The following is a 14,507-nucleotide window of genomic DNA, read 5'->3' as shown; positions in this document are numbered from 1 at the left end:
TGGGTCCAAAGTATAAAACCAAAATTCCACCTATTTGTTGAATGTTGAAGCCATGCCATTGGGTGCTACTATAGAAGAACACAAGAAGAATCTTGGTTGCTGATTCCTGTTCTTGAAAATCCATCCGTCATTTGGGCTTTGTTTTCCAAAAGTTATTTTCTTTTGCGGTCCAAAATCTTGCAGTAGTTGAATGCTGGGCTCGATCCAAACACTTTAATGCACTCTTATGTTTTGTTTTGATGGACTACTTGCAAGTTCCAAACAACTTCGAAGTGATGGAATTTGTCAACTATCCTGTTTTGTTGATTTATTTAGTTGGGTGCAACTTAGTTCTGGGACGCAAAAGAGACAAAAGCATCACATTCCTCAGAAAACCATCCAACAACCAAACAAGAACAAAATCAAATCTCCAATTCTGATCATCAGTCCTTGAAAAGTCAATCATGTTCAACAATAAATCAAAGACACCCGATCCAATTTTGCATCTCAATAATTTGAATGAGAGATTTAAGTTTGGAGAAAAGGTCACCCAAGAGATCTGAGATCAAGGATGTAGGAGCAGCTTCAACTCCCAAAAATGGCAGAAGATTGAACTGAAGATTGGGATAAAAAGTCCCACTTAAAAGTTCCCTCTCATTTTCAAAATTCTGTTTTAGATTTTACTAATCAGGTTAGTTACATCATATGGAACTTTAGATTCAGCATAATCCCAACAAATCCAGAGAGGTAGAATACGAAGAAATGAAATTAACACAATGATACAGGCGGTATATATAATTTCCAACAAATTAATGTCAATTCGATTTCTCAATACAGGCATGGACTCATGAAACACAACTCAAACTTATTCAGAAGTACCAACTAATTGCTAGCCCTATATCTACCTTTGGCGCATAACCACTACCAATCCACCTGGTAGACATCGACGGATCACTCACACCATACAAGAATCTGTAATGCACCTCCCAAAAAGAAACTACAACTTCAAACAAAACAGTAAAGTAGCTCTTAATAAATAGCAGCAACCCAACAAAACCACCTAGCACACCTTCTAGTCGGCTCTTGACTGACCCGATCGGGAAGAGAGAATGATGCCAACAATGAGACCGTACAGGGCAAGTGCTTCAGCAAAAATGAGAATGAGGATCATCCCAACAAAAAGCTTTGGCTGCTGGGCGTTGGCTCTGCATAGTACAAAAACACATTCAGAAGAGGAAACTTCCAACAAAAACGTGACAAGACACCAAAATTGGTAACGCAATACTTTCAAAACAAATGTCGTGCAAAACTAAAAACATGGTAGTAAATACTACGCTTAGCACCGAACAAACTGCTAATATCATGAACAATTCAAGCAAAATAAACCACATCAAACTCGGTTCTCAGACAATCAAATCGATATTCGCACTCTCAACCATCTTAAACCAATACAAAACCTTTAATAATGGAGATTTGTATGTATGCGCAAATGTAGAGAGTTTACCTAACACCAGCATCACCGACAATGCCAATAGCCATACCAGCAGAGAGGCCAGCAAGGCCACAAGCGAGACCAGAGGAGAGATGGGCGTAGCCATCGAAGAGGTAATAGGATTTGGCCTTGGGATTGATGCCCGTACTGATGATGACGGCGATGATAAGGCCGTAGATACCCAGCACACCAGCCATAACCACCGGCACGATCGACTTCATCACCAGCTCCGGCCTCATCACTCCCATCGACGCCACACCTACTCCGCTCTTCGCTGTTCCGTATGCTGCTCCCATACCTGTAGAACATGCAAAGAACGCACTGGATCAAATCCCTGCGTCCGCATCAACAAAAACCCTAGATGGCTAGATCTGAACCAAATGAAAACATACATGAGAAGACGAGGGCCGCGGCGGCGCCGAGAAACCCAAAGAACGGTGCCGTTTCATCGCCGCTGAACGTTGAAGAAGACATTCTTCTCGATTTACGGACAAGATATTCTTGATCGGATCTGACCTCTGGAGTGATGGTATTCTTTTTTTCTCTCCTCTCCGCATATGCCTTTAAGCGTATGTGTTTCGCTCTCAGCCTCACAGTACGTAGGTCACGTTATTACGATTTTACCCCTGCTGTTAGAGGGCTCACCTGCGAAGAGGTGGCTGTATATCACATTGGAGAATGCTAGTAATCTTCTCTCTAACTTCTCTTTTGGACCTTCTCTATTTTTTGCTTGACATGTGTCATTCTCCTTACACTTAAACCAATGTCATTAATATATTATACAAGTTAACTTTTGCTTTCCAACTTTACCCTTATTAAATGTATTCAATTTATCCAAAAAAAATTCACAACTTTCTTACCATCTTATTAATTATTTTAAATATATATGATTTTTTCAAAAAAGAGGAAATGTCCCCTTTTTTTAAACACAAAGGACTTTTTTTTTCCTTTCTATCTAACCCTTTCTGTTAAAAATAAAAATAAATAAAAAAACTGGACATTTCCTCTTAAAAGCATATATTTTCTTTAGAAAAAATCATTGATGTTAGAAAAAAATTAATAAAATGGTAAGAAAGTTGTGAATTTTTTTTTGGATAAATTGAATACATTTAATAAGGGTAAACTTGGAAAGCAAAAGTTAGCTTGTATAATATATTAATGACATTATTTTAAGTGTAAGAAGAATGACACATGTTAAGCAAAAAATGGAGAATGTCCAAAGGAAAAGGTTAGAGAGAAGATTGTTAGCATTATTCTAAAATATTTTGGGCAACAATTTTGGGCTCAATATAAAATTCTTGCGTCATTAATGAGTCATTCTATAGTAAGTGCCTCATATATGGTCTTTAAGCAAGATTTTATCTCTTAATCATTGAATTAGACTAACAAATTTAATTTAACAGTTAAGAAATAAGACCTCACCAAAGAGCATTAACAGTATGGCTCAAAAATAGGCTTTGTCAACGGCCCTACACAATTTAAGATTTACCATCTTAAAAGTTAGAGCATGCTTACTTGGGCCCAATTTTTGGGATTTTTGTTTTTTCATATTTTATTATTAATAATTATTTTTTTGACACAAATAATATTCTAAATTACACTGATCGCCGGAGAGAGTGACTCAAACTTGAGTATAAGAAGGTAAGCACTACCCACCGCTGCAACACTTTTTGGATTCTGAAAAAGCTTTTAACATTCCTCTTCCAATTTTTGGATACTTCAGATGCACATTTCAAATGAAATCATTAAACCTTATTTAATATTTTTATGCAAAACATGTTTACTATTTTAAAACTCAGCTCACTTTTTTTTTTTTTCCAATTTACGGTTGATTTTCACGAGAATTCATTTATTACAAATTACATGGCTATTGGAAGACTCCTGCAAGTTGCAACCCCATACGAGTTATTCCACACAAAGCACCAAATGATTTGCCATCCGTCAGCTGCACTAGTTGTGAGACCAACAGAAGAGCAAATGAAGGTTTTTAAGTGAAGAAATGGCATTACACAACTGAAGAATGAAATGATGATAATTCCGGGAGAAAAAGGTTTTTGAGTGACATGCTAGGAAACAGCAAAGAACATGTTTCACCTAACAGAATTATAAGATTACAATATGCTCCCTGAAAATATATATTGCAATAGGACGATCATCAGAAGACAGTCACTAAAGAGTAATCTTTTTTAAAAAAAGGCACTAAATAGCTATCTTGAAATCATTGGGGTTGCATATAGAATGACAAATTTCAACCTCATCCCAGATGCAAAGGAAGAGAGGATCATTATATTTATATGTGATGTCTTCCACCACTTGGTAACGACTCAAATGAAATAGATCCCATTACCAACTTTTGAAAATTGGGTTGAAGCCATTGAAGAAAAAGCTCATGCCAATTGTCAAAGCAACAAAGTATTAAACACATGCATGCATTCCATGGCTATGCTAGCTCCAGTAATGCCATATGGATATTAGGACTCCTAATTGAGAGAAACTAAACCTGAATCTCCTGGAAAAAGAACATCTAATGTGTGAAACAAGAACATCCGGGCCATGGTCATCTGCCAACAGCTAGGCATATTAGACATAAATCAGGGACTGGATTGATTAGAGAAATGTCAAACATGTAGTTTTACACCAAAATATATTAGCATCAACATATAAGGAGATATAGAGGGCATACCTCTGTCTTCCTCTGAAGAACCAAAAATATTTTTCCCAGCCTAGCAACAACCAAAAAGAGGTGTAATCAGAGAGACTTCAAATAACAAAATCGATAAAAGTGTAGAGATGCTCAACTACCTTCTGATTGTGAGATGTTCATGCAATATATGACAGATGAAACCTGGCATTCCATTGTGCAAATCCCAAACATAATTGAAGCTAAAACTGACTACAGCCTCTGTATACATGCATATTCTTAGATGATAACAGAACATCTATCACAAAATACCTCCACTTATTTTCTGGATGTCCATGTAATACCCCAATCATATGTATGCTTTCAAATTAATCACTACTTTGGAAGTTGGAAAAGACAAGTTGAATTAATAGAGCATGCATTATGCACAGACAAGCCTCCCCAGCCAGGTTGAATTATACACTCAGAGAAGACAAAGTTCATAAAGCAGAGATTTCAGCCCAGAAAGGCTGCTAAAATGCAACATGCAACTCCTTTGCTCGATTTAATGGAGAAAAAAAGTGAAGTTAGTGATTTCTGTTAGGTGAAAGAGTAATCATAACATATCAAAGTACTTTGGCTACCATGGAAAAATGTTCTGTATTCTTGTTGCACTAACACAATCCTACACTGTACACATTGGAAAAATTGATTAAAAAAAAAGTCAGGAATAATTAGTCTCCTCGTTGAGGATCGCTGAATGAAAAATAGGGTCTTAGGTCTTAAATTTCCAGCCCTATAAATACATCCTCGATGTATGACAAGCCAATTTCTGAGAGCAATCTGCTATCATCTCCATACCACATTGATGCCCGAAAATGAAATGTACAAAGCAACTTGCTTCGAGCTATACTCCCATTTGCACCAAAAAATGGTTACCCCTGTTGCACTGGCCAATTATAAGTGAATTTCAAGAATCCACCAAATTTGATTTGAAAGGCAACAAACCATGCCCGTTCTTCCATTGCACCTTGAAAATCATTAAAAAGCTTATTGGCAGTTTGAATAACAAACCGATTCGATACCATCTGTGCCCCACCACTGCCTGCTTATGCTGTGAATTCATCCAGGAACAACAGAAAGACTTCTGCATGTGTTGTACAGAAGTCCATGCAAAAACACAGGTCAATCATCCCAAAGGACAATCAAGATTTCACAGTGGGCTTCACTGCCATGTGCCTCTCGATCAATTTGTCCACAAATGCACGAATCTGCATATGTTTTAAGGCATTGAAGAAAACTTGGTAAGAAGAAGCCAATGATAAAACATCACAAGATACCATAAAAAGATAATAGCAGCAACATTACTTATAGAAAAAACTTTCTTTGTTTGCCAAAAAGTTGATGTACAAAAATTTCAATTAAAATATTAAGGAGCCAATGATATTTATTTGTTCTTTTCTCTACTGGCTGAAGCAACCCAATCTCAGTTGGAAAAGGTTTCAAACCTCAGCCAGGAAATTCACTTTAGTGACAGATAAAGTCCATGTGGATGACTGCTTTAGTCACCAATAGAAATCACTGAAAAAAACTCATTGGATTATATGGATAGACGAATATGATGTTTACCAACAAACTAATGGAAGAGTACCTTGTTTCTGCGCTTGAAATCAAGAAACCCAGAAACAGCCATGGCTTTCTCTGCGTCTGTGGCCTGCTCCATGACCTGAAAATTGAATTCCCTAAAATGTTAAGACTAAAAAAAAAGAAAGGGGAATAGTTGCGAACAGGAAGGAAATAGACGTAGAAGTGATGGAAAATAACTAACCTTGGTAGCACTTTTCTTCATGATTGACTTGTATCCATCTCTATCTATCTTTTTAGCTTTATAAAGGGGCATAAGCAATGATGCAACATAATCAACAACGGCCTGTTTGATATGGTCTGCTCCCCGATGATGATTTTTTAATGACTCCTTGTTTACAGTAACTTGCGAAACAGAGCTCTCATTTACTATCCCTTCATGCTTCCAGCTGAGTTTTTTTGAAGTCGTATTTGAATCTTCCTCGTCATTTATATACGGTGCTGGATGGAAGAAATCAGGGTCCGCTGCAGCTGCTTGAGATTGCCACATCTCAATGGCATGATAGTCCTTTATCCCGACACTACCAGCTGTATCAACCCATGCTTTTGTATAAATACTGCTGTCGACAGCAGCGCTCTCCCCTGAGTGCTCTCTGAAATTCAATTGACTAGCAGTCTCATTTGGATGGCTCCGCTGGGAGAGGTTATCGACTGACATTCTTGAACTATCAAGATTGACACAAGCAGCGGAGAAATCAACAGACCAGTTCCTAACTTTGCAGTTCCTTGAGTCTATTTCTGATATACAGTCTTGTCTACCCAAATCACCGCCAGACCACTTCCTCCTAAAATCATACTCATCTATTTGAGGGTACTGATCTCTTCGAGCAAACTTATGAAATGAGGGGATCTTAGGAAGATGAAGCAACGTACTGCTCTTGGCTTCTGAAGATGCATATGCCTACAGTTTACAACAATATGTCAACAACTGAATTCCTATGGAACAAAATGCACAAAGAGAAGCGAGAGGTAGAGGGAGAGGAGGAAGGGAAGGGAGAGAGAGAAAGAGAGATTTGCAAATGAGAAAAGCAGTAATATTTCCCACTACATTGACTAGAGCACGAAGAGCAACAAACCTCGGCAGCTGCAAGTGCTGCTGCACGGGCTGCTTCAGCGGCAGCAATGGCAGCTCGTTCTGCTTCTGTCATAACAAAGTTGTTCACCTCTAGCTTAGTATCTGGTCTGCCCGTTGAACCTCGAGACCTTGATGAATTGATTTCCAATTTTGAGGAATTTACTGCTTCAATTTTAATGGCTTTGCCATTCACTTTCTTAACAGCGTTCAAAGGCAAATGGTTTGCAGTGGATGCTGAATCCTGCAAGCTTCCTTTGTGCTCCAGAGCACCATGAAACGTATGTAGAGGTGGCTTTCCAGAAGATGGATCTCTGATTGGTTTTCTCTTAAATGAATCTACTGCAGCTGCTTGCCTTGACAATTTCAATCCACCATTAGAAGCTTTTTCCTTGCGAAAAACTTCAAGCCACACACTGACCAGCTGACTTGCTATCGCACGTATATCACGGCTAGTATGTACACAAACTTTTTCTTTTACAGTTTTACCTATGCCTGCACCAACAAATAGAGAGATTAAGTGACTTTAAAGAAACACATTTTAAACATCACATTCTTCAACAAGAAGAAAAGTTGACAAACTTATTTTTATGCAATGATTATGCATATGTATCTGCATTCACATGTGTGTTGTATACAGTACACGTGTATATTATGCATATGCAATTGAAACTTGCAATATACATGACTTTCAGATCTTGAACTAGACTCTGCAATTCTACACACGTGAAATGAGCATGCACTAGTTTGACAATGGAAGTACAGATAATTCAAAGCATCCAGTTGAAACAACCTACAACCACCATGGTTCAAAAGCATAAAGAAGCAGAAAATAATTTAACTATTATTTTCAACACACACTCGCATTTAGCTCACTGGGCACACATCTTCATGCACATAGGAAAGCCAGTAGATATATATCCAGAATAAGGAGATGATACCAGACAAGCGCACAGCCAGTAGGTCTGTTGAAACAAGCACAAGGAGCCTAACACAATGCCGCAATAGTTGAGTTCCGGCCTTCCCCATCGAGTCCTGTTATAATTACAAAATTTATATCCTCAGAAAATTTGTCTAAGTAAACAAACATTAGATGCTGTCAACGGCTAAGAAAATATACATGAACATATTTTAAATTCATCTTCATTGAATGATAGATAATACAGTATAAATGCAAAATTACCAGTATCCACGAGTTGAGTGTAGTCAGCCCTTCTTTGGTTCCAGCAACGGACTTCAAGGTTTCAACAGGAAGACTCAACAACTCTTTGACCAGATGCAACCTTCCTTTAGTGGTTTTTGAGTTAAAGAACATGTCCTGGAGTAGGGCTTCCCTGTTCTTGTAAAGGACATTGGAAAGTTCAACTGCATCTAGTCTCCTTGTTATGTCCCTAACTTCATCCCTTTCAGAGTCTGACTGTCTCTGTATAGCCTCAATTGCCTCTACTTCTGCTGTGTGATCATTTCCAGTAGTCAGTATGTCAATTATGCGCACTGCCTCCCGAAGTCCACTCATCATTGCACCACCAACAGTGTCAGGATGCTCCTTGCAGGTAGCTTCACCAGCAAAAAATAAGCAGTTCTCAACAGGCTTCCCTAATATATCATAGTCTTCTCCAGAAGCTCCAACAGCAACATATGAGTAGGCACCATAGCTGAAGGGATCCCTACCCCAATCTGTTACAACTGATGCAACAGGGTCAGGTACTGAAGCTTCTCCAAACAATTTGCGAAGAACCACTAATGCATGGTTAACATGATCAGAAGAGCTCATATTTTGGCCATCAATAGCTGCCTTACCAACCAATAAAGCTATGAGAACAGGAGCCCCAACAGTTTTCCTGATATTCCAGAACATAAAGCACTGTCCCCTCAGGTCTGTTTCCTCAGCAGTAGCTCCAAAGTAATCAACGGAGTCATCCCAAAAGACATCCGGAAATTCCAAAACTACTTTATTAAGAACTCCAAACCCAAGCTGCTGGATGGAAGAATGTTTCCAATGGGGCAATGGTGGCGAAAACTTTATGGTTTCTGCTTTTAAGCACCCAAGAGGTACTGTAATCAAGACAGCATCACCTAAAAAATCATTGCCATTTGATGTGGAAACTTTGACTTTGTTACACTGGTTAGTATTTAATCCAGCATCCTTGATGCCATATGAAATATCAGTAACTACATGATTCAAGTGAATGCAAAGTCCTTCTCCAAGAGACTCAACAACAGTGCTGTAACCCCCTTTAATCATACAATGAGCTCCTCCAAAGCCACCATAAACATCATCTTGGTTCCAGTTGGGGAGAGATACTTCCTTCAGCAGAGCAGCACAACCATATTCCAAGTTAGCAAAATGCCAATCCATAACCCTTCTCTCAAGAGGACTCAAAAGCTCTTGCTCATGCAGTTCTTTTTCTTTAACACTAGTCCCTGTTTGTGCCATACGCCGCCTCTTAAGGGCATATTCTAAACCTTCCTCTAGAGACATTCTCATGGCATGTTCCCCCTCCTGGGCAACAAGCAATACCATGTCATCAAGAAGGCTGTTGAACTCTGCTTCCAAAGCTTCATCCAGATCGGCAGGAACTTTGGCACCAGTTGTTATATCATAAAGAGGGCAATCACTGTTTAATACAGTCAATTCAAGGCCCAACTGAGCGCAAACTAATGAGGAAGGATCTGGTCGTCTTTCAGTTGCCCAATCAGCCTCAACACCAGTTATAATGCTAGCACCAAGATCCACTGGAACTGATAAAGATGACCGGTCTGTGTAAACACGACCCCCTATTCTACTCCTAGCTTCCAGTATAGTGACGGAAAAACCCTGGCGTTGCAAGTGGCGTGCAGCAGTTAAGCCAGCAGGACCAGCACCTATGACAATGATTTCCATTCTGACTTCTGGACCACATTGCGGATTACTATTCCTCACTGCATGATCATGTGATGCAGACTGAATACTATGCGATACATTCTTCATCTCTGGAGTAGCAACAGGGACAGCTCCACCACCCAATGCGTCACCAGTTGGATCACTACTTGAAAAATCCATATTGTCTAATCTATTTTGTAGCCTTGCATCACCACTACTGTTTTCCTGGTAAGCAGAATTGCAATCAACATGGTTTGTTGCATTTGATAATGCCAATTCCACAGCTGTAATAAGTCCATTGTCATTTGTGGCTCTCCGCGTCACGTTTTCGTTCTCAATTAGAACACCATTCTTCACATCAACTGAAGTTTTTGAACTCTTAACCTGGCCAATGATAAAGGAAACTCCATCCTCTGAATCAGCAACTGAAACTCCAGAAATTTCCTCGAAATTTTTTTCTCTTAAAATTTTGTAGTCATGTTTAGAACCAGGTTCTGCTTTATCCTTCTCGCAAGCAATTCCAACATTTATATAGCCCTGTCCAAGTTTTGATACATTTAAAAAACGAGACAAGCTGATACTATATGAAATGCAAGTATAAGAACTAATGAAAAAAAGAAGAATAGAAAAAGAATGAGGATACTGATCAATCTTGGCAAGAAATGAGGGTACAAGGGAACATACAAAAAAATCCATAGATTACGTTACAAACTTACACTGAGATCAAGAAATGCATAAATATCCCTAATTAGGGAAGCACGAGGTGGTTCACCAGCACAAGCCGTATCTGTTACCCCACAGTCTGTGAGAGGCAAAATTCGACTAACATCTTTACTCCACAGAGCAAGGATCTGATTCCTGTATTGCACCAAGGAATAAATTACCGAACTACATAGAGCTTACCAAGGCAGACAAGACAACTAAACCACAGGAAATTAATTTGGGATCTTCATTGAAAAATGGATGAGAGTTTCATTCAAATAGAATAGAAGACCAGAACTCAAAAAATTGGACAAGATGACTTAAAGAAGGAACAAATCTGAAGCAACTGCCAATAATGCAAAAAATAATAATAATAATAATAAGCAGCATCAAAATTTTAAAAGAAAAATCAGACCCTCTAAGGACAAACGGAACTTTTAACATTAGTAGGATGTAACAGAAAACCAAAAGATTTAAATATTAGCAAGAGTTTCAAAGTAAAATAAAAAAAAAGTAGCAGCTAACATTAGTGTCTAGTAAGCATACAACTCAAATGACACACCCGGTGTTATTTTACAGGAGGGTCTCAGAATTAATAACTAACCTGCATTCCAAATAGTCTTGAATCCCACCTCTGCGCTTCAAGATCTCCTTGAATTTGATCTTCTCAACAGGACCAACTGCATGAGCTTTAAGACCAGCAGACACTGCTGCAGCCTCGCCACTTTCAGCCTCTGTACCAATACTTGAAGAGGAATCAAACTTCACTCTTGTTCTAAATGAATTGTCACTATCCAGACCTTGATCATTTATCAAGACCTCCCAATCAGCATCCCCCTCATAAGCCATGTCTCCATGCCTACGCTTTCTAACATTGCGCACTACACGCTGGACAGCTGACAGCTTAGTGTCTTTGTTTTCGACATCAGGTAGAGATACTGTGTCTTCTGGGCAACTCTCATTTTCATATGTACACAGAGGCGGAGAGGCTCCATCAGCTTCTTCATCAATGATGAGATAATCATGATTTGGACCATTTCTCTCTTTGGATGCTTCATCAGAGGATAGATCTTGACGTATAGCAGAGCTGCCCTTCTGGATGGGAGCAGTAGATTTGTTTGAATGGACACAGGTTTCAAAGGATTCCCCTTGGTGATTCAACTGGTTAGCATAGCCAAGTTTTTGGGCTCTACTAGAAGTGATATCAAGAGAAGATAACCGTCTATCAGCTATTACAGCCTTTTCCTCCGGCAAAGAATGTGAAGCAAGGCCTGGCTCCTCAGTGCAAGAAATTTGACCATTACAAATATTGTGAGTTTCTTCCATCTTCAGTGTGCCAGAAGCAAAGCTACACAACGGATGTTGAGTATGCTCGGAAAAGTTTTGACATCGATCAGAATCAAGCTCATCTTCCATCTTCACATGGAATGTCAAGGAATTCTGTGGTAGATGTGATGAGGACACCAAGCGTTTGTCCTCGGACATATCCAAAACATCCTTCGACTCAATGCAGAAGGCATCAGTAAAACCTCCTTTGGAGTCACGGTCACCAACCCCATGCACATCTTCCATCTGTTTTGGACAAGGAATCGAATTATGCCTTTCTACATCATACTTCGTCAGAGTACTTAAGTCTACCATAGAGCAGTGCTTCAATCCGTCCTCAAAAGTATGTGTTTTATGTGTCAAATGTTTGCTGTCTCCATCATTAACTTTATCAGAGTTGCATGGCCCCTCTTGAAAATTTGAACCATAAGGATCCACTATGGCTTCATTGTTCATCACAGGCATGGTGTTTCCTGTAACACCTTCCGAACTAGGGTTCAATCCATCCTCCAAAACCTGAGAACCATTATTTTCTTTAGGACTCGAAGAGGTACGAGACTTCTTAGTAAAACCAGATTGTGCCTTCCGGAAAATTGCTGATAATGAATCTTCTGGATGATGATCCAAAGAGCTATTAGAACCTTCCCCATATCCCCGAGACTCAGAAACCTTGGGTCTCTTTCCCTTTCCCTTAAGCTTGTTTTCTACCTCCATATCGATAGTCACATCAGATCCATCATCAACCATGACCGGACCTTTCTCTAGCACCATTGACACTGATTTTTCATCCAACCCCCCATCCTCCACAGGCCCATTAGAGGACCGGTCCAAAGACTGTACAACATCCCTTCCCCTAATAGTTCCAGCCCCAGAATCTTTCTTAGGACCCTTCAACTTCTTCCTCAAACTTGCCAAGGTATCATCCAGCCCCCCCAAATCCTCTTCTTCGTCCTCAACCTTCCTACTCCTTTCGCTGACACCCTCTAACCGTGGCTTAACCTTCTTAGGGTTTCGCTGCCTCTTCAACTTCAACAGTGACCCAATTGGCTCATCATCATCTGAATTAATATTAGCCTCGATTAACTTAGATCTTCGCTTAAATCCAGACTTCTTCTCCTCTCCGTCCATTTTGTTAACCGTAGCTTTCAAGAGAATACAGTCTTCCGTAACCCTAGCCCAGCTTCAGTGCCCAAATCGGGGAAACCAATCATCACCTTCCACTTCTCTATTCTCAAAAAATTAAAGCTCATGTTTCGCATGCACTCTCCCCAAGCAATTCAACTACAATAGCGAAAATTTGAGACCACGCCTAGAAATCCCAATACCCATCAAATCGCAGATATTCACAAATATGATGCCAAATCAAATCCTTGATAAGTTTCTGCCAATGAGTACGCTCTTATCCACCTTCTGTCAATGGCTTGTCTCTACTTTAAGTCCTTAATCGATAAAATCTAACATTGAAAAAAAAAAAAGGAAAAGGAATTAAAAATACAAAATCTACCTAGGGTTTTTAATATAGATACTAAGCCCTAATGAGAGGAAGGGAGATGGGTTGGGGATGTCAGACCTGTGCTCGCTGAAGCTCCAGCACGGTGGCGTTAATGGATTTGTCGAAGAGTGTGAGGTGCGCACGTTAGCTTCTCGCCGTAGAACTGGGAAGGTCGGCTCTATAAAGTGCGCCGCGGGAGAAATTAAAAATTGTGAAATAAAAGGAAATATAAATTATAGAAAAGAAAAAAAGTATTGACGAAGGCTTTTTCGCGACACGATTTGTGCGTGCGAGCGACGAAACTTTTGGAAATAAGAAGAGACTACGGAGAATGCGTTTGGAACCACTAAAAACGTTTCATATAAATTCGAGTCGACTATTACTTAGGTTTGTTTTTCTCTATTCATATTAAATTTTAACACGCAAGCAATGATTTGCAAATAAAGAATTTGAGTTATATTTAAAATCCTCATAAAAGAAAAGGGGTTATCTTTGAATTTTTATATATTTCAGTAAACTATTAAGGTATGGAAAATATTTTCCAAAAGCCATGGAAGGTACTTAAAAATCTCTACTATTATGAAACCATGTTGAAACTTCACCACCACCCAAACAATTGGAAAACAACATATTTCAAACAAAACAAAAAATCAAGAACTAATGTGAAATTTATATTTAAAGTTCACAAGGGTATTATGGTAAAAAAAAAAACCCATTGTGCAAACTCATGTATTACTTTGGATCAATATGTCATTAAACTAAGTCTTACGTTTGAAACCTTCATACCCATTCATTCATAGTTATACGTATACATTGGCGTAATACCAACTCATATGAACTTCCGATCGTTAATAATATAGTTTAGGATCAATAAACCTTAATTATATGGTCGTGACACTTTTGGATCAATAATACTTCAATCATTAATTACTATGCATTTTTTTAAATTTATACAAAAAATCATTTATTCTCATGTATGCTTTTACCTATTAGGCAGAAGTACAAAATTTTTACTATATTTTTTCTGGCTTCAACTCCCCTCAATGATTTTATAAGGGCCAGTTTGGCATTGCTGTGTTGTGAACATAATCGCTGTCAAATTTGTTGTGAGAGAGTAGTTTGACGTTTGGTAAATTTTTGTTAAAAGTGTTGTTGGTATTGATTTTACTCATAATCAAAAAATGATTGCCAATTAATCATTAAACCCAGCTACTCTTCGAAACTAATTCCTGCATAATCATAAATAAAAGCACCACGTTAGCTGTTTTCCCTTATAGATTTCTCTCACAGCAATTTTTAACAATAAGTGATTTTCTC

The 14,507-nt window shown here is 38.8% G+C and overlaps 2 protein-coding genes across 2 annotated transcripts; both read right to left on the bottom strand.

Moving 5' to 3' along the window:
* LOC18791874 (V-type proton ATPase 16 kDa proteolipid subunit) lies at positions 743–2,048 on the bottom strand. Its single transcript, XM_020554565.1, has 3 exons — positions 1,864–2,048; positions 1,484–1,769; positions 743–1,184 (listed from the first exon to the last, which is right to left on the bottom strand). The coding sequence occupies exons 1-3, from the start codon at positions 1,943–1,945 to the stop codon at positions 1,052–1,054; spliced, it is 501 nt and encodes a 166-aa protein (XP_020410154.1). The 5' UTR covers positions 1,946–2,048; the 3' UTR covers positions 743–1,051.
* Positions 4,052–12,875, bottom strand: LOC18789487 (lysine-specific histone demethylase 1 homolog 3). The gene is made up of 8 exons (XM_007225423.2): positions 10,977–12,875; positions 10,387–10,528; positions 7,991–10,207; positions 7,749–7,842; positions 6,812–7,302; positions 5,920–6,636; positions 5,743–5,817; positions 4,052–5,362 (listed from the first exon to the last, which is right to left on the bottom strand). The coding sequence occupies exons 1-8, from the start codon at positions 12,824–12,826 to the stop codon at positions 5,297–5,299; spliced, it is 5,652 nt and encodes a 1,883-aa protein (XP_007225485.1). The 5' UTR covers positions 12,827–12,875; the 3' UTR covers positions 4,052–5,296.

Source organism: Prunus persica, chromosome G1 (assembly GCF_000346465.2).
Source record: "Prunus persica cultivar Lovell chromosome G1, Prunus_persica_NCBIv2, whole genome shotgun sequence".
Classification (NCBI taxonomy): domain Eukaryota; kingdom Viridiplantae; phylum Streptophyta; class Magnoliopsida; order Rosales; family Rosaceae; genus Prunus; species Prunus persica.
The sequence above is the reverse complement of the archived record's forward strand: the minus strand, read 5'-3'. Positions and strand labels throughout refer to the sequence as shown.